The sequence below is a fragment of the Physeter macrocephalus genome, chromosome 16 (genome assembly GCF_002837175.3).
Source record: "Physeter macrocephalus isolate SW-GA chromosome 16, ASM283717v5, whole genome shotgun sequence".
Lineage (NCBI taxonomy): Eukaryota > Metazoa > Chordata > Mammalia > Artiodactyla > Physeteridae > Physeter > Physeter macrocephalus.
In genome coordinates, this window is record NC_041229.1 from 85,001,378 (window position 1) to 85,026,702 (window position 25,325).

The window sequence follows — 25,325 nt, forward strand, 5'->3', positions numbered from 1 at the left end:
GCGTTGGGTCTTAGTTGTGGCATGCGGGATCTTCACTGCAGCATGTGGGACCTTTTAGTTGCAGCATGTGAACTCTTAGTTGCGGCATGTGGGATCTAGTTCCCTGAAGAGGGATCAAACCCGGGCCTCCTACATTGGGAGCACAGAGTCTTAGCCACTGGACCACCAGGGAAGTAAGTCCCTGGCGTATTACTTTTAAGTCATCCAGGAAAATAGTTCTCTGTAATGTATTTCTAACATCTCTGTAAGTTTATGATTCTCCAAACTACAAAATTTCCAAATATCTAACAATTCCTTATGGATAAGTGTGCACAGTCAAAGCTCCAGGAATTGAGTTCCCTTTTATCACTGTGGTTAGGTAAGGCCTAATAAGATAAAGATTCAATCGTAGAAATAACACATTATGTATTAAATATGCCTTCAGTTCTGTGAGAAGAATTAATGTCTTAATTTATAAATTCAGTAAGTTTAAAATTAACTGAAGTAGAGTAGAGAATATGATACATTATTGCTTCAAAAAATGGTCTTGTTTGGGAAATGCTGATGTATTTCAATTTCCTCATTTTACCTAAAGGAAAATCGAGGTTCAAGAAGACAAAGAGTCTTACCACAGGATCATGTATAATAGTAAGTCTTTAATAGGCATAAATAATTTATTTAAAATCTACAGGACATGGGCTTCCCTGGTGCCGCAGCGGTTCAGAGTCCGCCTGCCGATGCAGGGGACACGGGTTCGTGCCCCGGTCTGGGAGGATCCCACATGCCGCGGAGCAGCTGGGCCCCTCAGCCCTGGCCACTGAGCCTGTGCGTCCGGAGCCTGTGCTCCTCAATGGGAGAGGCCACAACAGTGAGAGGCCCGCATAACGCAAAAAAACAAAACAAAACAAAACAAACAAACAAAAAAATCTACAGGACACTCAGCAAAATTTAGCCCTTAGGCATACTGTTTACATAAACAAAGTTTAATTTGTCAGGTAACTTAGATGTAAGCAGGTTGCCCTGCTCTAACTAATCCCTTTATTATTTTTTATATATATATATATATTTTTTAATTTATTTATTATTTCCACGGCATGTGGGATCTTCCCAGACCAGGGCACAAACCCGTGTCCCCTGCACTAGCAGGCAGATTCTTAACCACTGCGCCACCAGGGAAGCCCTAACTAATCCCTTTAAAATCAAGTAACAAGGTACCATTTTAAATAGAAGTTAAACACATTCAAAGAATCCATTAAAGGAAAAATAATTCAGCTTTTGGTGTGTTGTGGTTTTGTGTCTATTTGTTTTATTTTAGAATTCAGTAGGTAGAGTGGCTTGGCTATGAACTTTTCAAGAAAAGGCATTATCTGATTTCTTATTCCTGCACATGGTAGGCACAACCTCATGAAAGGAAAAAAGTAGCAACCTAAGTAAAGGAGGGAGGGAGGTTGCTACATGATGGTTAAGAGGCTGTGAACTTTCTTTGCCTAATGGATTTATATCAGATCCATAATTAAAGAGGAAGTTTTTTTTCTTTAACTTGGAGGGGAAACACCAGAAGTATCTTCATTGTTCTACACTGTTCATATATCATGTTCAGCCAGCCATAAAGTAACATATACATCACCTGTACTATGTCACGGGCTGAACAAGGCAAAACAAATCCTTACAGCTCTTGCACAGAGGGTCAGCCATATGAAGAAATTTCTTTTGATTTGAAAATACTCATTACATTATCCAGATAATTAAACATGCATGAGTGGTATCAAATGAAACAATTTAAGAAAAAGTGCTAAAATAAGAAAGCACTTACAACAAAATTGGCATATTTCTTTATTGACAACATTTTAGTAGAAAAAAAAGTAACACTTTCAAGATTTATTCAGAAATAAGAAGTAAGTTATGCCTAGTTCAAGATACTGTAAGAAAACACATTAGAGTCTTCTATAATAGCTATAATGGTCATTTCGGTGTACTCAATTATAAGAACAACTTTTTAATTTAAATAATTTTTAAAAATGTTTACCTACTGGGGTCATTTTAAACTGGATATCTGAGGTATGATAAGAATCACTAAACTGTATAACTACATAAACTTTAAATAGTAGCCTTAAACCTCTATTTCTTTTCCATCAACTTTAAAGAGTATTTCTGGATATCACCATCAACTTCATCTCACTGCACCTTTACTTTTTCATCAACAAGGTTAGTAACATTTAAGTTTTGTTCTGTAACCATAATTAAGTCTCCAATGTTTTGCTTATAGGTTAACTCTAAAAACTGGAAGTCAACAGTGTTTATGTTATTACAATCAATATAGATATTGTTTAATGCGAAGCCCAACAGGGTGTTAATACCACATTTCCTTTGTATAGGTCCAATGTGCTACATGAAGGATGATTTTACTAGGGTCAGGACCTAAATATCTTCTCTTGTTTTAACCCATCAATTGCTCAAAACCGTCCCAAATTTTAATTTACTTTATGCCTTGGTTATATGGTAATCTGTTCTCTCTGGAGTTTCTAATCACTTACTGCTTTGTTGCTGTTGTTGTTGAAGAAACAAGATATAAGGATTCTTTACTATATCACTAATATCTTCCAGCCTCTAATTCATCCAATCTGAGGCATGGAATCCATGCCCTTCTTTTTATTAAAAACATTCTTCTTGGAACTCATTGACATTTTGTTGTACTTAATTTTTATTCACTTTGTTACATCAAAGTAACAAATGAAATCCAAAATAAAAATTGCTTAATATCTCAAATGTGGAGAATCTAAATAGTGTTAAGACAACTGAATAACAACCTGAAAAAACATAGACTTAGATCCATATCTCATACTGTGTTACAAAGATAAACTTCAAATGATCAAAGATCTAATGTAAAATTTGAGTACTTAGATGTAATAAAAGAAAACATTGGCAAATCCTTTTTATAACTTTGTAGTTGTGAATGCCTTTCTAACCATGACAAACTCCAAAAGCTGTAAAAGAAAAATAAATAATTTATAGCAAATGTTAAACAAAAAGCCAAACAAACAAAATCAAAATACAAATGACTGGGGCTTCATTGGTGGTGCAGTGGTTGAGAGTCCGCCTGCCGATTCAGGGAACACGGGTTTGTGCCCCAGTCCGGGAAGATCCCACATGCCATGGAGCAGCTGGGCCCGTGAGCCATGGCTGCTGAGCCTGCGCGTCCGGAGCCTGTGCTCCGCAACAGGAGAGGCCACAACAGTGAGAGGCCCGCGTACCGCAAAAAAAAAAAAAAAAAATACAAATGACAAACTGAAGAAACAATCTGAAGCCCAGAACACAAACAAAAAGGGCTTATTTCAGAGAAATATAAAGAATTCATGGGAGTGACATCAGAAAGATGGTAGACCAGGAGGTCCTAGCCTTCCCAACTCCCCCACATAATTTAACAAGTACCTACAAAGGAAAATAGTTCTGGAAGAGCTCTGGAGTACAATTAAGAAGCTGCGGCAACCCAGTAGAGCACAAAAAAACAAGGATGTCTGAATAGAAAAGTATAGGAAGCATTTCACTTGTGTCATTCCATCCTCTAGGTTTACACAGCTTGGTGCCAAAAGAAATGCCCTCAGCAACAACTCCCCCAAAATGGGAGAAAAGGAGAGCAGGAAGACACCAGCAGCCTTCACCACCAAGGACCTCAAAAGCCCTCATCACTACCATGGACACCAGCAGCTTTCACCTCCAAGGACACTTACAGTCTTTGCTAATGTCTACACCTACCTGAGCTGATGGAGCTGCCTAGAGCCCAGGCCACTGTGCCCTTTCTTGGAACCAGAAGCATCACTGCTCCTCAACCAAGCCAGAGCTGCTAGACCCAGCACTACACCTGACACCACCACATATGCCACCCAGCCAGCATCCTCACATTCACCAGTAGGTCAAGGTTTATACCCACCAGAGCTAGTCCAAAAACTCTGAAAGAGGTCACTGCTCCTTCAATGCACAAACACCAACAAAGGGTTACAAGGAACACAAAAAAATCAAGGAAACATGACACCATCAAAGGAATACTACAAATTTCCAGTAACTGTCCCCAAAGAACTGAAGATCTATGAACTACCTGACAAAGAATTCAAAATAACTGTTTTAAAGAAGCTCAGCAAACTATAAGACAACACACATAGATAACTCCAAAAAAATCAGGAAAATATTACATGAATAAAATGAGAAGTTCAATAAAGAGACAGAAGTCATAAGGAAAGAACCAAAAAAAATTCTAGAGCTGAAGAACACAATGAATGAAATGAAAAATGTAATAGCTTCAACAGCACACTCAATGGAACAAAAGAAATAAACCAGTGAACTCAAAGACAGATCATTTTAAATTATCCAGTGAAAAGAAAAAAGAATGAAAGAGGGTGAAGAAAGGCCATAAGATTTATGGAACACCATCAAAAGATAAAGGGAGAAGAATTTTTTAAATCACTATAAAAAACATCAAATAACAAAAGAAGACAAGAGAGGAAGAGATGTACTACACAACTAAAACAGAAAACAATCAACAGAATGACAACAGTAACTCCACACCTATCAATAATTACTTAAATGTAAATGGATTAAACTCTCCAATAAAAAGGCACAGAGTGGCTAAACAAATTTCTTTTAAATCCAGTGATACATCTGTAAGAGACTCACTGTAGATTTAAGGACACACGTAGACTGAAAGTAAAAGGATGAAAGATATACCAAAGACTAACCAAAAGAAAGCAGGGGTGGCTAAACTTACATCAGATAAAATAGACTTTAAGTCAAAACTGTCTTTAGAGACAAAGAAGGTCATCCTATAATGCTAAAGAGTCAATTCAACAGGAAGATATAATAAGTATATATGTACCCAACATCAGAGCACTTAAATATACAAAGCAAACATCAACAGATCTGAAGAGAGAAACTGACAAAACTACAATGATAGTAGGAGACTCCAATACCTCACTTTCCATTATGGATAGAATATCCAGACAGAAAATCAATAAAGAAACAGTTGACGTGAACATCATTATAGGTTAAATGGACCTAACAGACATATACAGAACTCTACACTCAACAGAAGAAGAATATACATTCTTCTCAGGCACATATGGAACATACTCCAGGATAGATCATATGTCTATCATATGGTGTATCACAGAAAAGTCAACTTTTATGTGATAGGTCATCAAAAAAGTCTTTAATTTGAGAAGATCAAAATCATTCCAAGTATCTTTTCTGATCACAGTGGAATAAAATTAGAAATCATTAACAGTAAGAAAACAGGAAAATTCACAAATACATGGAAACTAAACAACATACTCTTGAACATTTGTTATGTTAAAATAAGGAGAATTTTTAAAATATCTCAAGACAAAACAAAAACAATAACACAACATATCAATACTTATGGGATGCACCAAAAGCAATACTAACAGGAGATTTCATAATGATAAATGCCTACATTAAAAAAAACCCTCAAATAAACAACTTAACTTTACATCTCAAACAACTAGAAAAAGAAGAACTAGGCCAAAATCAGCAGAAGGAAGAAAATAATAGAGATTGGAACAGAAATAAATCAAATAGCAAATAGAAAAACAATTGAAAAAACCAACGAAATTAAGAGTTGGTTTTTTGGAAGAATAAGCAAAATTGACAAACTGTTAGCTAGACTAAGAAAAAGACAGAAGAATCAAATAAACAAAATTAGAAATGAAAAGGAGACATTACAATGGATGCCTCAGAAATAAAAAGGATCATAAGAGACTATTATGAACAATTATATGCCAACAAATTCTCCCATTAAAAGAAATGGATAAATTCCTAGAAACATACAACCTACCAAAACTGAAGATTGATGAACTACAAAAACTGAACATACCAACCGTAAATGAGGATATTGAAACGATAATTTAAAACCTCCCAACAAAGAAAAGCCCAGGACTAGATGGCTTCATGGAAGAACTCTACCAAACATTTGAAGATTTCATACAAATCCTTCTTAAATTCTCCCAAAACACGGAACAGGGAACATTTCCAAACTCATTTTATGAGACCATCATCATTCTGACAACAAAACCAGACAAAGACACTACAAGAAAAGAAAACTACAGGCCAGTATCTATGATGAACATAGATGCAAAAACCTTCAATAAAATTCTAGCAAACAAAATTCGAGAGCATATTAAAAGGATCATACACCATTACCAAGTGAGATTTAATCCCTGGGTTAAAAGGATGGTCCAACATATGCAAATAAATCAATGTGATACACCACACTAATAGAATGAAAGAAAAAAAACCACATGTTCATCTCAATAGATGTAGAAAAAGCATTTGACAAAATTCAACATCTGTTCATGATAAAAACTCTCAACAAAATAGGTATATAAGAAATTTACCTCAGCACAATAAAGGCCATTTATAAAAAACCCACAGAGGGGCTTCCCTGGTGGCGCAGTGGTTGAGAGTCCACCTGCTGATGCAGGGGATACGGGTTCGTGTCCCAGTCTGGGAGGATCCCACATGCCGCGGAGCGGCCGGGCCCGTGAGCCATGGCCGCTGAGCCTGCGCATCCGGAGCCTGTGCTCCACAACGGGAGAGGCCACAACAGTGAGTGGCCCGTGTACCACAAAAAAAAAAAAAAAAAAAAAAAAAACCATTATGATCATCATAATCAAACCAGTATAAGGCAAGAGTGCCTATTCTCACCACTTCTATTCAACAGAGTACTGGAAGTCCTAGCCAGAGCAATGAGAAAAGAAAAAAGAAATAAAAGGCATCCAGATCACAAAGGAATAAGTAAGATTATCTCTATTTGAAGGTAACATAATCATACATATAGAAAACCTTAAGGACAACAAAAAAACTGTTAAACCTAATAAATGAATTCAGTAAAATTGAGGATACAAAATCAGCATACAAAAATCAGCCACATTTCTATACACAAATAACAAACTATTTGAAAAGAAAATTAAGAAAATAATCACAATCGCAACAAAATGAATAAAATATTTAGGAACAAATTTAAGCAGAGTATTTAAGGTCTGTACACTGAATATTATAAAACACTGATAAAAGAAATTTAAAAGACACAGATAAATGTAAAGGCATCCTGTGTTCATGGATGGAAAATTAAATATTGTTTAAATGTCTGTATTACCCAAAGTGATCTACAGATTCAGTGCAATCCCTATCAAAATCACAATGCCAGTCTCTACAGAAATAGAAGAAACAGGGCTTCCCTGGTGGCGCGGTGGTTGCGCGTCCGCCTGCCGATGCGGGGGGGCCGGGTTCGCGCCCTGGTCCGGGAGGATCCCGCGTGCCGCGGAGCGGCTGGGCCCGTGAGCCGTGGCCGCTGGGCCTGCGCGTCCGGAGCCTGTGCTCCGCGGCGGGAGGGGCCGCAGCAGAGGGAGGCCCGCATACCACAAAAAAAAAAAAAAAAAAAAAAAAAAAAAGAAATAGAAGAAACAATCCTAAAATTTATATAGAATCACGAAAGACCCTGAATGGCCAAAGCAATCTGAGCAAGATGAACAAAACTGAAGACATCATACTTCCTGATTCTAAAATATATTTCAAAGCTACAGTAATCAAACCAGCATGGTACTGACAAGAAACAAAACGAAAGCAAAACCAAAACCAACATGAGACATATCGACCAATGGAACAGAACAGAGAGCCCAGAAATAAATCCACATACCTGTAGCCAACTGATCTTCGACAAGGACACCAAGAACACATAATGGAGAAAGGACAGTGTTCAATAAATGGTGTTGGAAAAACTGGATATCTACATGCAGAACAATGAAACTGGACCCTTACCTCATGCAATATACAAAATTTCATACCATAAACAAAAATCAACTCAAAATGGATTAAAGACTTAAACATAACTCCTGAAACCATAAAACTACTAGAAAGAAATTTAGGAAAAGAGCTTCTCAATATTAGGCAATGATTTTTTAGACATGACACAAAAAGCACAGGCAACAAAAGCAAAAATAGACAAGTGGGACTGCATGAAACTAAAAAGCTTCTACACAGCAAAGGAAATAATCAACTGAGTGAAAAGGCAACCTACGCAATGGGAGAAACATTTGCAAACCATGTATCTGAGTAGGAGTTAATATCCAAAATGTAGCAGGAAGTCATATACACACTCAATAGCAGAAAACCCCAAATAACCCTGTTAAAAAATGAGCTGAGGACCTAAACAGACATTTCTCAAAGAAAGACATACAAATGACCAACAGGTATATGAAAACATGCTAAACATCACTAATAATCAGGGAAATGCAAATCAAACTTACAATGAGATTACCTCACACCTATCAGAATGGCTGTGATCAAAAAGACAAGAGATAAGAAGTGCTGGTAAAGATGTGGAGAAAAGGAATCCTTGTACTACTGTAATCAGACTAAAGGAAGAAAGCTTGTCAACTGCTTAAACAAATCCAAACTACAGTGTGAATTACCTGATTCAGGTAGTAACCATCAAGATTCTTCCACTGTAAAAATTACTTTGCTCTTTGTAATTAATATTATCTATAGGGTGATACTCTGAAATCATGTGAATATCTTTTCCCCCAACAATCTCTATTTTACTTTTTATCTCTTTTTATTGTTTGTCTTCTCCATTAGAATGTAAACTCCACAAGGGCAGAGGTTTTGACCCTTTTACTCACAGCTGTATTCCCAGTGCTTAGAGCAGGGTTTGGCACATAGTAGACCTTCATAAATATGTATTGAATGATTCATCATCTGTTGTATACCTCTGTATACTGTTGTATACCTCATACCTCTGTATGAGACTGAATGACTTAAAGGCAAAGTGATGTTTCCTTCATCTTTGAATTTGTAGAAAATAAGCATAGTACTTAGCAAATAATAATAACAATAAATGCTATTTTATGTTAATTTTTAAGGACCATGGATAAATCAGTTATAATATATAGGCCTAACTTGCTTTTGTCATCTATAAAGTGCTAAAAATAACATATATCTAATTATATTACTGTGAGAAATAATGAAAGTTATGTTAATATTTCCTTTTAAAATAAAAGATAAAGCAAAAATCCTACTAATTTGAAATCGAAGGCTCTCAGAAAAAAGTACTAAATTATATATGATATATGAATTTTTTTCAGCTTCACTTTGCTACACTACATGTTTACAGCATTTTACTGATACAATGCTAAAATACCAAATTACTTTTCAAGCAATACTAAGTTACTTTACCTGTAATGCCTTTAATGTTTCCTTCAATCCTTCTATTTCTTTTTCTTTTATTTCTGTAGCAAGTTGATATTTTCCCTTCAAGTAAAAAACTATATTTCAGTACTTTCCAATGTAAGTGACATTATTAACAGGGAAAACTAGAGTTCAAGAACCAAAGTCTCTACTTGAAACCTAATACTTCACAGAATTTAAACATGTATCTGTACTACAACTTATATTTCTAATGACTTCAAGATATCATAAAATTACAATAAGGTTTATACAAGGTTACAAATATCATGAAATGGAAAATCTCATTGTAACAATACATCATTTTATCAGTAGAGCATTCCTGAGAACTTATGGATACTATATAATTAAGTATTTAATTCATATGGCTAGAATAAATATATTCTAATCAATAAGACACAGTACATTTGTTTTATAAATATAAGGATATGAGAAAAATTTTAAAAGAAAGTCTTTTGCTAAAAATAACTCTAAGTTTTAATATTATAAATGACATGTCCTTTGATATAATAAAAACATGTATGAACTATTGAATAGCTAGAGAAAACATTTAATGCCAGATGAATTTCTAGCATTGTTCAGAGTTGTATACTCTTTTCCTGTTGGTCTGCATGCAGATGCAAATCATCTTACTGTTTTTTAAAGAAGGTAATTTCATTGAAAAGGCACAAAATATATTTTATACTTAATAGAAACACTGCAGTATAGTGGAAAGAGCATTAATTTAGGGGCTGAAGAAATCTAGGTTCTAGTCCTAGCTTTGCCACTTCAAAATGGGAGCTTCAGCAAGTCATTTATATCTTACTAGGCCTCAGTACTCTCAACTGTAAAATGATAAGAGCTCGAATAACATGATTCCCTTAGGTCCTTTCTGTTTCTAAAATTTTAAGAAATTAACAGTTTCCATTTGTTTATTACCAATGCTCCTTTCCATTATGGTGAACTGATAATTAAATGCATTTAAACTATGTTTCAAATTATTAAAAAATTAATATATACCTTTTCTTCTTCCAAGGCACACATCTTCATTTGCAACTGATAAAGAATTTTAAAAATTAAAATACAGGTAAGTGAAATGTTACCAGTGATTTACACTGGTCAATGAGACTACAGAAATGTTTTACATTTCTATATTGTTTGAACTTAGTACAATGTGATTCTGCTACTTTTACACTGAGAAAATAAATAATAAAAGGTATAAAAGGGGGAAAAAAGATAGTCACCAAAGAAAATGAACAATTTAATCTCACGATCAGAGCACCAATCATCCTTGAAATTTCAGTTTTTCCCTCCAGTTTTTTAAAAATGTTTCAATATTTTGCCATCTACTCATAAACAATAACATATAACATTTTCTGAAGGCATACTTTTATAAAATTGGTATCATTTGTATTTGCACTGACAGTATTTTCTGAAATTTTTTTTAAATGCATGTGTTAGTCTAATAAACAAATAATGACATTTTAAAACAGAAAAACTAAGGTGAACTTGCCAAAGGAAATTAATTAAATATTCCAAGCAACACAAGGATACTAGGTAAAGTTGTCAAGAAATAAAATTTTTCTTTGGAATTTCTCCATCTCATTTTCCATATTCCTCACTTACCTTCAAGAATCCTTTTTTTAAAGAGAAAGAAAAGAAAAGAAATTTAAAAAAAAAAAAAGAACCCAATAGCACTTTCTCCTCTACCCTTCAATTACCTGGATATTCTTTCTTGCCCAGAGTCCCTTGTGGTAACAGAGACATAGAACTGCTCTCTCCTAAAGAATACTATGCTGTACATTTGGTTTCTGCTTCCTTACCCTTCAATTAGAACTCCCATAACTTAGGTAAAGCCAATTTCAGACTATAAGGGAGTTTATCATCTGCTTAAACAAATCCACACTACAATGTAAATTACCAATAACCTTAACCCACTAGTGATTAGGTTATATAGGTTTATTTCTTTTTATGCATTTCTCTCTAAACACACACACTTGTATGGAGATAAAAACAAAAAAGGGGGAAGGAAAATGGAAAAAAAAATAGTGATGTTGGCTATACATGGCTATAGGAAAAGCACTTCCAGAGTACATTCTCCATAGGCACATTTCTTACACTTACATTTTATAATTAGGGACTGAAGAGAAATGTGAGGTAGTAAAGAAGAGCTATAGAATTCAAAATAACAGAAGGAGTTGTTCTTCATTTCTTTAAAATATATTTTTTTCAATTCTTCTACTGATCTTTCTTAGTTGTTAGTAGTTGATATTTATGGAGGTGCATGATAATCACATCTCTTCATCCTTTACATCTCCCTACTTGCATTTCAGCTTTTCACCAGTGTTATGTTAGCTTGGGTAAAGGAGTAATGTGGAAAAGGTAAGCTCCTAGGATATGCTAATTAAAGACAGAAAAGGGAGAAGGGAGAGAAAGAGCAAGAACACACATATCACTAACATATTTCATTTAGGACCAATAAAAACACATCTCCAAGAAAATAGTATTCCTAATTTCTTTCCTTAACTAAATCATTCTACTACATTACATTATTATCAGTTGTGATTCAAAATAACCTTATTTCCTGCTTCCAATAATAACCTTTTTGTCTTCAGTGAGTATGGAGAACCTGTCATAATATTCATGAGAAGTGGGAAAAGTGCAATATTTAAAACTGTAATGTTTGTCTATCCTTATGAAATTACCTGCTTTTTAAAAACTGCCATTGCTTCTTTGTGTTGCTTTGTTAATGTTTCCTTTTGATTCTGAAGAGTTTCCTATTTTAAAATCATGAAAAGTTAAAACAGATTCTAGCCACTTTCAGTTTTGAATTTTAATTGGGTTCACAAATTAAAGTTAAACATATTCATTGCACATATTATTTTATGCTCTTAAAATGCAACTTATGATAATTTTATGATTTTTTTAACTGTCATGGACTCAGCATACAATAATTTTGCTTCCAGTTGCTTCTTCATGATAAAACATATTGCTCTCTAAAATTTTAAACTCTGAATATAGCTTACTTTAAAGTTTTCTTCAAGAAAATATCTTTCATCAAGTTATTAAAATTAAGCCTAGTATACAAGCAGACTATAGTCTTACTACAGTTTCCAAAAAAACCAATTTTATTATCTAAGCACAAATGTTTACATGGTAACATATGATTCTTTAAATTCACTGAAATAATTTTTTACAAAACCAAAACTACCACAGGGCATTTTTGAAAAAAAATCCATGTATACAATTCCATTTCTTTCCCCTCCACCTTTCTTTGGTAGAAGTTGTGTGTCCTGTCCTTTAGATTCAAGATGAATTTTTTCTTCTATCTTTATCAAATAATTCTCATAATTTAAAAAATTAGAGCTAAAACTGGCAACCACTTTCAAATGCTTCTGTTATTTTACTCCATGATTCTACAATTTTAAAAATTTATCTACTGACCTCCTATATTACAGCTTTCTTGTACAACCATAACCCTACATGCCCTCCGTCTATTCTTCCAACAGAATTATATAAAAATTGTGGCTTAAATCAATAGTCAGCATTTATACTCTTATAACTGCAATTTTTATTCAATGCTAAGCCATATGGTATATCATGATTACATTTCTTTTTAAAAAATTAATTTATTAATTTATTTATTTATTTTTGGCTGCATTGGGTCTTCGTTGCTGCACGTGGGCTTTCTCTAGTTGCAGCGAGCGGGGCTTCCTGGACCCAGGTTTGAACCGGTGTCCCCTGCATTGGCAGGCGGATTCTTAACCACTGCGCCACCAGGGAAGTCCCATGATTACATTTCTATTCTTATATAACTTTTATTTTTCCTGAAGTTAGAAATTACTTTAAAATATTTTAATTCCCATAACTAATTTTGAAAAATAATACTGCCAGTTCCAAGGTCTGTATCAATTGGTTCTTATGCTCAGAGGCAAAAAAAAAAAAAAAGAATATAAAAGGCAAAGTGAGAAGATCCCAAGAATGACTTAGGAAATCCCAAACTGCATAGGAAAACAGACTTTTTTTTTTTTTTAATTTTTAAATATTTGGCCACGCCACGCAGCTTGCAGGATCTTAGTTCCCTGACCAGGGAATGAACCCGGGCCCTGGCAGTGAAAGCACCGAGTCCTAACCACTGGACTGTCAGGGAATTCTCCAGAAACCAGACATTTAGAAAAGCTGTAGATATTGGACAAAATTTTTCAGAGAATATTGCCCAGTTTTCTTATGAAAATATATTAGACTCTACTCCTGCAAACAAGGAAAGAATGAATTTATAGGACACTTCAGGGATAAATTCTTTGAGGAGCAGATTCTGAAGTAAATATGAACTCCATCTCTCTCCCTGTTTTTTGTGAACAGCTGTAAATCTAGAAATAGGAGATTTAACAGGCAACAAAAACTGGAATGGGAAATAGCCCCATTACTAGATCTCCAAATTCAGATCTTCAAAAAGCCTTAGAACAAAAGAAGAATAAACTGGTACCCTTACAGATAAAACAATTTAATACTCCCACTCCAGTCATCAAGCATGAGAGGAGTGAGTCTCATGGTAAAGACACCTGTAGATACTTATTCTAAGCAGAAAAGACACTGGGGAAGAAAAACATCCTGAACTAGCTAAGAAAATGAAGGGAAAAAATATCAGGTGGGCAAATCAATGTCACTGCTCTGACACACACCCAACTTTCCATTTATTCCTCAAACTTGCAAAGAGCAATTTCTCTAAATATTAAAAGAAACTTTGAAATTTTATTCATACCATAAACTCTGGCAACATCACATAACCTTTCCCTCAGGGTCAATGAGCTACTCAAATAGGGCGTATCTCTAATAATCCAAAGATACTCGCCCCATTTTAGCCTATAACCATTATCCTTGGATTCTCAAGTGAGGAATATTATTTTCTCCTTTATGATGCCACACCCATTAACTTAAGAGATAGGAATCTACTATGCAAATAGAATTGAAAAATTAAACTCCTGTTTTTTTGGAGGAGTTATTTTTTTAATTTCTTATTTTTTTAAGATTCCTGGGGATTCTATTCACAATCAGATCATAGCTTATTTGAGTATTGACTTAGGTACCTGTGTGTACCATGGAACCAAATTAAAGATCTCCATGAAGTGGACTCTTTGTGGGCAAAATGTCTTAACTGATATTGGCAGCAGGGTTCAGACTGACCCATCTAAACCTCTACTTAACTTTATATAATACCTCTAAAACCAGAATTGAAGAACTAAAGTCAATTGTCGTAAAGCCTAATAAAGAAAGGATGAATCAATCATACCTGTACCAGTTTTAAAATTTTGACTTGTTCCCCAGTCAAAAACCCAGTGGGTGAAGATTTGTTTAAGACCTTAAGGCCATAAATAAAATATCAATTTCCCCAATTCATTGAGCCCAGATACTATTTTATCTTCAGTGCCACCTGACTCTACATACTTTACTACTATATATTTATCTTTGTTCTGCTTTCTATGGCGTCCCTTTAGATCAAAATAGTTTTACCTGTTTGTTCTGTCCTGGGAGAGTCAACAATTTACCTGGACATTTATGCCTCAGTGGTTTACTGAGGAACTTAGGGACCTTAAACCTCCCTGTAAACTCTATACTTATACAATATGTGGGCAAGCTTTCGTTATGTTCTAAAGACGAAGAGAGCTCTAAGACTGACTCCATTTATCTACGTACTGTTTTAGCTCAGAAAGGACATGAGAATTCCAAAAAAAAGTTTAGTATTTTGTAAAAATAAAGTGCATTATTTAGGGTATAATTTATCCCAAGGGGGTAAACCTATTATTCCTGATAAATTATGAGTCCTTCAATACTTTCCAAGGCTGGTTACTAAGAGAAAATTAAGAAGTTGTCTAGATTTCACTGGCTACTGTAGACACTGGGTTCCAAACATCTCTGAAATTGACACATTTCTATATAATTTAAGTCCTCAACAATGGAACCTTTCCCTTAGGAACTTAAACACGGACAAGAATTTTGTGATTTAAAAATAACTCTCGGGCTTCCCTGGTGGCGCAGTGGTTGCGCGTCCGCCTGCCGATGCAGGGGAACAGGGTTCGTGCCCAGTCCGGGAGGATCCCACATGCCGCGGAGCGGCTGGGCCCGTGAACCATGGCCGCTGAGCCTGCGCGTCCGGAGCCTGTGCTCCGCGACGGGAGAGGCCACAACAGAGGGAGGCCCGCAAACCACAAAAAAAAAACAAAAAACAAAAAAAAAAATAAAAATAACTCTCAACAGCCCCCCTCGCACCCCCGCAATTGGGGCCCTCCAAATTGTCATAAATCTTTCTATCTATTTGTATCTGAGCAATGTAGACAAGTCCTTAATACTCTAACAGAACACCACAGGAATCATCAGGGCCCAATTGCTTACTACAATCTTCCCCTCAACCCAGTGAGGGGAAAATCCTACTCCTTATCTAAGGATAGTAATAAGCAGCAGCCAAACTAGTAGAGGCCTCTACTGACTTGGTTTAAGGATCTTGTTTAAATTTGATGGTTCTGTATGCTGTACAATCCTGGATACTACTGAAAACACACTTCTTGGCAAGCAGGCTTACATCCTATGAACTTTTTATTATTTTCTCCCTCACACATTTCAACTCAGTGCTATACTTTAAAGATTGCTACTCTTTTCCCATTACCCAAAGAAGGGGAATTCCATGAGATCTAACCTCTGTCCAAACAATGACTATGCCTCAAATGGATTTATTAGAAACTCCTCCTAGAAAATCTAGGTTTAACATTATTTGTTGATATATCATTTTTTATAACTGAAATGGGAACTATCAAGCAAGATATACTGGAACAGTCTCAACTAACCCCTAAAACATGACTCCTTACCAGAGGTAAAACGAGTCCTGATGACAGTACTTACCCTCTCAGCAGAGCTTGCCAATTGTCAGGAGATAAGAGAGTTAACATAAAACTAATATCAGGTATACCTTTTGGAGTAGTCCATGATTTTGTAATACTGTAGAAACAATGAGAGTTTCCAACCTTAATAGGAATCCCAATGTAAAATGAACTACAGTTTTAAGTACTCTAATGCTTCCTAAGGAGGTGGCTATCATGAAGCCACACTATTAAGGGATAACAAAGGCTAAAAGAAATATCCTAGGTTTATCTTTATGACACACAGGCAGCCCTCAATCAGGTCCTGGCCCCATTATACTCTAAAAAGCTAAATCTTTCTGGAGATTAAAAAATTCTATTTTGGAATGCCCACAACTGGCTCCAGAATCTGAAAAGAATACATGGTTGTAAAGTACAAGAGAATCCCTGGCACTTTCAGGACAGACACTTGGTGGCACCAGAGAACCTTGACGAAACTCTGCAAACATATTTTACAAGGAATTACCCATCAGAGCAAGGACATATTGAAAACGATATTCAATTAGCATTGGTGGGGAAATTTTACTGAGATTTTTGAGGATGTCTCTGGTGCAAATCTCATCTGTCTCCCTCACAATCCTAGTAAAACTGTTATCCTTGTAAAATCCAAGCTTCAGGATCCCAATGAACATGTCCAAATGGACTTCCTAAAATAAACCCCTACAGTGGGTTCTGAATATGTTCTGATCATTACTTGCTACTTCTCTGGATGGATTAAAACTTTTTCTTGAGAGAGAGCTATAATTATGAGAGTAGGAAAAAAATTACTTGATTTTGTGTTCCCAATATGAGGATCTCCAGTAACAGAGGCACTCATTTTACTGGACCTGTTTTTAGAGAACTCTGCAAAGCCTTGTCATTTATTTAGATATTTCATTGCCCCAATCATCCCCAGTCTTGAGGAAAAGTAGAGATTTAATGGCACCTTAAATCTGACACTCTTGAACTTCCATGACCAAGAAGGTTATGTCTAACTCTCAAGACTATTAAGTCCACACTCTCCTATACTTCACTGGCTTCTACCATACACACCTATTAGAGGTTACCACATGAAACTGGCTACTTGTGCCCCAATCTTGGACATTTTCTTACTTCAGACAAACCTGGCAAAGTACTCCAAGGACTCAGGAAATATACTTCATAGTCTTATCACCATCTCACATAAGTTGCCTTTCCTCTACATGATCTAAAATGCAGATAAACATAAGCTGAGAGAGTTCATTACCATTAGACCTGCCCTGCAAGAAATGATATGAGTCCTACAGGTTGAATTGGAAGGACGTGAGAGTAACTCAAAGCCGTATGAAGAAATAAAAATCTCAGTAAAGGTAAATACATGAGCAATTTATAAAAGCTAGTATTACTCTAACAGCAGTTTTTCTTTTTTAAGAAACTAATACTTTAAAAAAAAAAAGACAATTATTAGGCTAAAAGCTAGTATTACTGTACCTTTGGTTTGTAACTCCATATTTGCTTTCTACATAATTCAGAGACTAATGCATTTTTAAAACTACTAGTTTATTCTCTTGAGCACACAATATATAAAGATGTAATTTTATAATATCAACAATTGAAAGGGGTGTAGATGGAGTTATAAAGGAATAGATTTCTTGTATGTTATTGACATTAAGCTGATACAAATTCAAATTAGAGTGCTATAATGATAGATGCTAACTGTAATCCCCATGGTAACCATAAAGGAAAGAGCTAGAGAATATACACAAAAGGAAATGAGGAAGGAATTTAAACATCTCACTACAAAAAATCAACTAAACACAAAAGATGATGGTAATGCAGGAAATGAGGGACAAAAAACTATCAGACACATGGAAAACAAATAGCAAAATGACACAAGTTAGTTGCTCCTTATCAGTAGTTACTTTAAATGTATATTTTAACTCTCTCACCTAAAGACAAAAATTGGAAGAATGGATAAAAAACATGATCCAACTTTATGCTGTCTACAAGAGACTCACTTTAGATCCAAAGACACAAACAGGTTGAAAGTAGAAAAATGGAAAAAGATATTCCATTAAAATAATAACTAAAAGAACAAAAAAAAAAAATTAAAAATGGCCTTTAAATTTTAAGAAGTGACATTAGACAAAAAAAGATATTATATATCCATAAAACGTTCAATAAGGAAGAAGATATAACAATTATAAGCATTTATGAACCAAATGACAGATCATCAGAATATATGAAGCAGGGCTTCCCTGGTGGCACAGTGGTTAAGAATCTGCCTGCCAACACAGGTTTGATCCCTGGTCTGGGAAGATCCCACATGTCGTGGAGTAACAAGGCCCGTGTGCCACAACTACTGAGCCTGTGCTCTAGAGCCTGCGAGCCACCAACTACTGAGCCCACATGCCACAACTATTGAAGGCTGCATGCCTAGAGCCTGTGCTCCGCAACAAGAGAAGACACCACAATGAGAAGCCCTCACACTGCAAGAATGAGGCCTCTGCTCGCTGCAACTACAGAAAGCCCACACACAGCAACGAAGACCCAATGCAGCCAAAAATAAATAAATAAATAAATTTTTAAAAAAGGAAAGAAAAGAAAAGAATGGGAGAGATCCCCCCTCCCTTTAACAGAACAGAAAAACAATAGAGAAAATCAGTGAAATTAAAAATTGGTTCTTTGAAAAGATAACAAAATTGATAAACCTTTACCCAGATGGACTAATAAAAACAGAGAAGACTCAAATTACTAAGATCAGAAATGAAAGTGGGGACATTACTACTGAGTCTGCAGAAATAATAAGTATGATGAGAGTATTATGAACAACTGCATGCTAACAAATTGGGTAACCTAGATGAAATGGAGAATTCCTAGAAATGCAAAACCTATGAAGACCAAATTATGAAGAAATAGAAAATTTTAATAGACTTTAGGAGATTGAATCCATAATCAAAATCTCCCAATACAGAAAAGCCCTGAACCTGATGGCTTCACTGGTGAATTCTACCAAACATTTAAACAACTAACAGCAATACTACTCAAACTTTTCCAAAGAGTTGAATAGGAAGGAACACTTCCTAACTCATGCTTGATGCCAGTATTACCTTGATACCAAAGCCAGATGAAGACACATCAAGAATACTATAGACCAGTACCCCTGATGAACACTGATGTAAAAATTCTCAAAAAAATACTAGCAAACCGAATTCAGAAGCATATTAAAAGGATCATACACCATAACCAAGTAGGATTTATCCCTGGGATAAGACAGTTCAACACACAAAAAAATCAGTCAATGTAATACACCACATTAACAGAATGAAAGCAAAAAAAGCACACAATCATCTCAACTTATGCAATAAAAAGAATCTGACAAAATTCAGTACCCTTTCATGGTAAAAAAAAAATTCAACACACTAGGAATAGAAGGAAACTACCTCAATATAATAAAAGCCATATTTGAAAACCCCACAGTGAACATAATATTCAATGATAAAGGACTGAAAGCTTTTCCTCTAAGATCAGGAACAAGGCAAGGATGCCCACTTTCACAACTTCTATTCAACATAGTACTGAAAGCACTGGTTAAAGCAATGAGGCAAGAAAAAGAAATCCAGGGCTTCCCTGGTGGTGCAGCAGTTGAGAGTCCACCTGCAAATGCAGGGACACGGGTTCGTGCCCCGGTCTGGGAAGATCCCACATGCCGCGGAGCGGCTGGGCCCGTGAGCCAGGGCCGCTGAGCCTGTGCGTCCGGAGCCTGTGCTCCACAACGGGAGAGGCCACAACAGTGAGAGGCCCGCGTACCGCAAAAATAAATAAATAAATAAAATAAAAATATAAAAAATACAAACACATCTTTTGCTCTGGGATTAGAAAACTTCATATTTGTAAGATAATACTATCCAAAGTTATCTACAGATTCAATGTAATCTCTATCAAAATCCCAATAATATTTTTACAGAAATAGAAAAACCCATCCTAAAATTCATATGGAATCTCAAGGAACCCAAAATAGCCAAATAATCTTGAAAAAGAAGATCAAAGCTGGGGGACTCACACTTCCTAATTTCAAAACTTACTGGAAAGCTCCAGGAATCAAAATAGTGTTGTAAAGAAAGACATAAAGAAAGACACATGGACCAATGCAATAGAATAAAGAGCCCAGAAATAAACCCTCACACACATGGACAAGGGTGTCAAAATCATTCAATGGGGAAAGAACAGTCTTTTCAACCAAAGGTTCTGGGAAAACTGGATATACACAAGCAAAAGAATGAAGCTGAACCCTTACCTAACACCATATACAAAAATGAACTCAATCAAAACACCCTCGGGCTTCCCTGGTGGCGCAGTGGTTGCGCGTCCGCCTGCCGATGCAGGGGAACCGGGTTCGCGCCCCAGTCTGGGAGGATCCCACATGCCGCGGAGCGGCTGGGCCCATGAGCCATGGCCGCTGGGCCTGCGCGTCCGGAGCCTGTGCTCCGCAACGGGAGAGGCCGCAGCAGAGGGAGGCCCGCATACCACAAAAAAAACAAACAAACAAACAAAAAAAAACACCCTCATACAACCTGTTAATAAAGCAAAACCATGTTTATTGGAATTCATTGCAGTAAGTGAGGACAATACCTTGGCAGAGTCTTGGTAGTATCTCAAAAAGAACAAGTTAGAATTGGGTTATATAGAAGGTTATGGGATTTAGGTGTTTGGGGGAACTTAAGATACTTTTAATTTACATTGCCAATAAGAAATATATGAAAGTTCTATTTTTCTACAACTTTGTAAAGTAAGGTAGGAATCTGGTTTTATTTTTCTTCAGATGGTATACCCAGTTCTAATATCATTTCTTGAATAATCTACTTTTCCCCACTGATCAGAAATGTCACCTTTATCGTTCACTAAATTATCTTATGTATTTGGATCTATTTCTGGACTCTATTATAGTCTATCTGTTCATGTATACTACCACGCTATTTTAACTATTATAGCTTTATAATATATTTAAGAATCTAGTGTGACTAGATTCCTTTTCAAAACTTTCCCAGCCACTCTTGTAAGTTTATTTCCACATAAACCTTAGAATCAGCTTAAGTACACCAAACACACACTTGGTATTTTAAATTGGATTGTATTAAACTTACTGATTAACTTAAGGATTCTGATAATTTTCTACTATTGACTCCCTCTATTCAAAACAAGATATGACTTTACATTCTGACTTTATGTCTGCTTGGAGCTTTACATTGTATTTGGTGTTTACCTGTTTTTTCTCTCCACAAACAGGTCTCTTTATTTGACCTGTCCCTCATATGTAACCCAACTCTGGTTTCACTCTCATTTCTACACAACCTTGTGGATCTCTCTGGCCTCAAAATTCCCATCGTTGGCCTATACTCTGTCATTTGAATTTTATTTCTGACATGTTATCTCCAAGTTCCTGTTTCAATACTGCCAAATACTGAGAAGAAGGGTCATCTTAATTAAGCTTTCAGTTTTTAGCTGTTAAGATTACTTTGGTGAGGGACTTCCCCGGTGGTCCAGTGGTTAATACTCCACACTCCCAATACTGGGAGCCGGGGTTCAATCCCTGGTCAGGGAACTAGATCCCACATGCTGCACCTAAGAGCCCGCAACCCATAACTAAAAGATCTTGCATGTCAACAAAGATCCCATGTGCCACGAGAAAGACCTAGTGCAGCCAAATAAATAAATAAATATTTTAAAAAAGAAAAGATTACTTTGGTGGAAAGGCAAGAGAGGCACTATCAGAAATGCCTCTATATGGATAAGGATCAAAAGAGAATCAGATATGATACTGTTTTTTTTAAGATTTGGTTATAGTGTATAACAACAGCCTAGGAAAATACGGTACTATTCTGAAGTTTCACTTCTTAAAAAATATTTTGACTCCTCTATAACACACAATATGTTTCTCAGATATGAAATAGTTCATAGTAGCTTTCAGAGTTATCCTTGTCTATTTTCTTATCAGAAAGCCTGGAGAAAAATGGTTATTCTCACAGAAGAAACTAACACAACATTGTAAAAAAAAAAAAAAAAAAAAAAAGTTATTCTCAGTTTTCTGGAAGCCTAAATGTTCTTAACAGTTTTAGTTGGAATTTTCTTAAGACTCTCTAAAATGATGCGCAATTCCCCAAATATGTTTAGGAAATTTAAAAATTAACTTCACAATTAAGGATTAAAATACATAAAATAAAATGCTAATGAGAGGGGGGGAAATACTCACCTTTTGCCATTTAAGTTCTTGCATCTCCATAATAATTTTACCAATCTGCTCTTCATACTGAGCTTCTGCTTCCTAAGTCAAAAAGAAGAAAAATACTAGGAAAATTAGGACTTGAAAATTTCCAGTTTCAGTTCTTTCTAGAGAGATAAAAAGAGCATCCTCCCACATTTACAACAAGAAAAAGGGCTGGAAAATTTGCAAATTAAATAGCTAAATCCATCTGAGAACTGAGGTCCCAGATCAACCAAGTAATCCAAAATCTGGACAGAGAAACGGGTTACTGCAGGGAGAACAGAACCATGGCATTTGCTTACCTGGGACATAAGCCATTGAGTACTGATTAAAAAACTCAGCTAAAAGTCCTTAATAAATTTCTAAAGGCAGAACATGGGCTGGTGTAAGAACATGAATATCCTGAGGGTCCCAGAAATAAGGAGGTTTTTATATTCTAGAAATAAGGTTTATACCTTCTAACAGGTTTTTCTTCCATGAAACCCACCAGGTGGTTACAGGGAAGGATGGGAAGAATCTGAGAAAGCTTTTCCCCTGTGGTACTGGCTGGGAAGGAGAAGAGCAGTCACAAGCCTTCTTCTCTAAATCTCCTACAGACCAAAAACCTTAATCTGCAGGGGACAGGACAACAAAAACTATATCTAAGGACACTAGTGGAAATCCTCTGCAGCAGGGAGAAGGGACCAGCAGACACCACTGAAAACTCTACCTAGACAGACCTGTCTTTCTTATCTCCTCTAAGGAACAAAAGCCTTAATCTACAGGGGGAAGGGCAATAAAAACTAGCCCATGAGAGCACTTATGGAAACCCACTGCAACTGAGAGGAGAAGGCTAGAAAAATAAAACAGCTCTATCTTTGGGGAGGGGAAGGAATACATGCTAGGCCCACCATTAAATACGAAAGAGGGATCAGAATTCTTGTGGAGGCCTCACCTTGAGACTTGGGTTCACCAAAAACTAAAGCTTAATAGAAACATCAGAGAATGCTCCTATTCCCCACCTGCCACCACCACCCAACTAACAAGTGTCAAGTAAAAAAAACAGTGAGACATAGCTGGGAGAGCTGAAAGGATAGACTCTCTTTGGGAAGCAGCACAGAAGGAAGACCCAAAGTCAAGGGGGGAAAGCCCAAAGCCAAGCAAGAAGCAGTTATTTAGAAAAACCCCCTGATTTTCATTTAAAATATTGTAATACCCTTGAATTAGCCCACACAATAAACACAAGATATCACTAGAGAAATCTGAAGCTTCTGTCGTTAACTTCAATAGGTAGACTTGAAAGCTGCCTGGTTCAGTGTTGAAGGCATACCCCAACACACACACACAGAGCTCTTCTGCAAAGACTCAGAGTTTTTTTGTTTGTTGTTTTGGTTCCAGGTATTGAAGGAAATCTATGCCAAACAAAGCACTAGCTGATCACTAAGAACACATGACAAAAACTGCAGACTTAACACAATTATTTCAGAAAAGTCACGACACAAACAAATAATGACAAAAACAAGAAGCAACCCTGAGAAGAGTGAGGAATCTTATTTTCAGGGTTGTCACATATTCAAAATGTTCATGTCCATTTCTCAAAAAAATTTACAAGGCATGCAAGTAAACAGAAAAGTATGATCCAGCGCTTCCCTGGTGGCGCAGTGGTTAAGAATCCGCCTGCCAATGCAGGGGACACAGGTTCAAGCCCTGGTCGGGGAAGATCTCACATGCCGCGGAGCAACTAAACCCGTGCACCACAACTACTGAGCCTGCGCTCTAGAGCCCACGTGCCACAACTACTGAAGGCCCCGTACCTAGAATCCGTGCTCCGGGACAAGAGAAGCCACCGCAGTGAGAAGCCCACACACCGCAACTAGAGAAAGCCCACGTGCAGCAACAAAGACCCAACGCAGCCAAAAATAAATAAATAAAATAATTATTTTTTAAAAAAAGAGGGCTTCCCTGGTGGCGCAGTGGTTGAGAGTCCGCCTGCTGATGCAGGGGACACGGATTCGTGCCCCGGTCCAGGAAGATCCCACATGCCGCGGAGCGGCTAGGCCCTTGAGCCATGGCAAAAAAAAAAAAAAAAAAAAAAGTGTGATCCATACACAGGAAAGAAAACAATTTAATAGGAACTGTCCCTGAGCAAGTGCAGACAACGGACCTAGACAAAGACTTTAAATCAATAATTTAAAATATGCTCAAAGTGCTAAAAGAACCATATACAAAAGTCCTAAAGCCATTAAAAAGTTAAGGGAATGCTACAAACAAGTTTATGCTCATAAATTTGACAACTTACAGAAACAGACCAATTCTTCTAAAACCACAAACTATCAGACCTCAACCAAGAAGATAAATAACAATCTTCAAAAGCCCTATAGTCATAAATTTCAAAGCTCCAAAAAAAGAAACGTACAGGCCCACATAATTTCACCATAGAATTCCGAATGATACGCATTCTGAAGTATTTAGGAAGTGCACTGATGCCTGCAATTTACTCTGAAATCATCAAAAATAAAGCTGAAGGAGGGATAAGTAGATGCATAGACGTGATAAAACAAGTACAATAAAATGTAATGGTGTATGAGCGTTCACTGTCAAATTCTGTTAGTTTTGCTGTATGTTTGACAATTTTCATAACAAACTGGGAGAAATCAAAGAGTGGATGTTAACAGATAAAATACATTTTGTTATGAAATATTTTCCTATGACTCTCTCACATATTCTTTGCTTTATTACACACACACAAACACACACTTATGCTATGGTATTCAAAGAGGCTTTCATGAAAGCTGTCTCACTGAAAATGCTTTCAGCAGCAAGAAGCAACAACAAACCCTGACTCACAATGGCTTATGGGACTTACTGTCTCACATGACAAGTCCAAAGGCAGAGTCCTTCTAGAATTTATTTCAGTGGCTCAACAGTATCATCAAGGACTATAATTCTGCCCATCTTTCCATTTTGCCATTATCCAAGTGATTTTCCTTAAGCTTTTCACCCCT

At 36.3% G+C, this 25,325-nt stretch overlaps 2 protein-coding genes across 2 annotated transcripts in view; one reads left to right on the top strand and one right to left on the bottom strand.

Moving 5' to 3' along the window:
• Nucleotides 1-10,297, top strand: part of EIF3M (eukaryotic translation initiation factor 3 subunit M) — an 87,406-nt gene extending 77,109 nt beyond the window's left edge. The window contains exons 9-11 of the mRNA XM_028501673.2: nucleotides 575-627; nucleotides 2,124-2,184; nucleotides 10,247-10,297. Of these exons, the coding sequence (XP_028357474.1) occupies nucleotides 575-627; nucleotides 2,124-2,184; nucleotides 10,247-10,290 (158 nt within the window). The 3' untranslated portion in view covers nucleotides 10,291-10,297. The remainder of the gene's footprint in view (nucleotides 1-574; nucleotides 628-2,123; nucleotides 2,185-10,246) is intronic.
• Nucleotides 1-25,325, bottom strand: part of CCDC73 (coiled-coil domain containing 73) — a 100,416-nt gene that overhangs the window by 60,104 nt on the left and 14,987 nt on the right. Inside the window, exons 2-5 of the mRNA XM_007111128.4 lie at nucleotides 22,330-22,401; nucleotides 11,916-11,987; nucleotides 10,231-10,266; nucleotides 9,223-9,297 (exon numbers count right to left, since the gene is read on the bottom strand). Of these exons, the coding sequence (XP_007111190.1) occupies nucleotides 9,223-9,297; nucleotides 10,231-10,266; nucleotides 11,916-11,987; nucleotides 22,330-22,401 (255 nt within the window). The remainder of the gene's footprint in view (nucleotides 1-9,222; nucleotides 9,298-10,230; nucleotides 10,267-11,915; nucleotides 11,988-22,329; nucleotides 22,402-25,325) is intronic.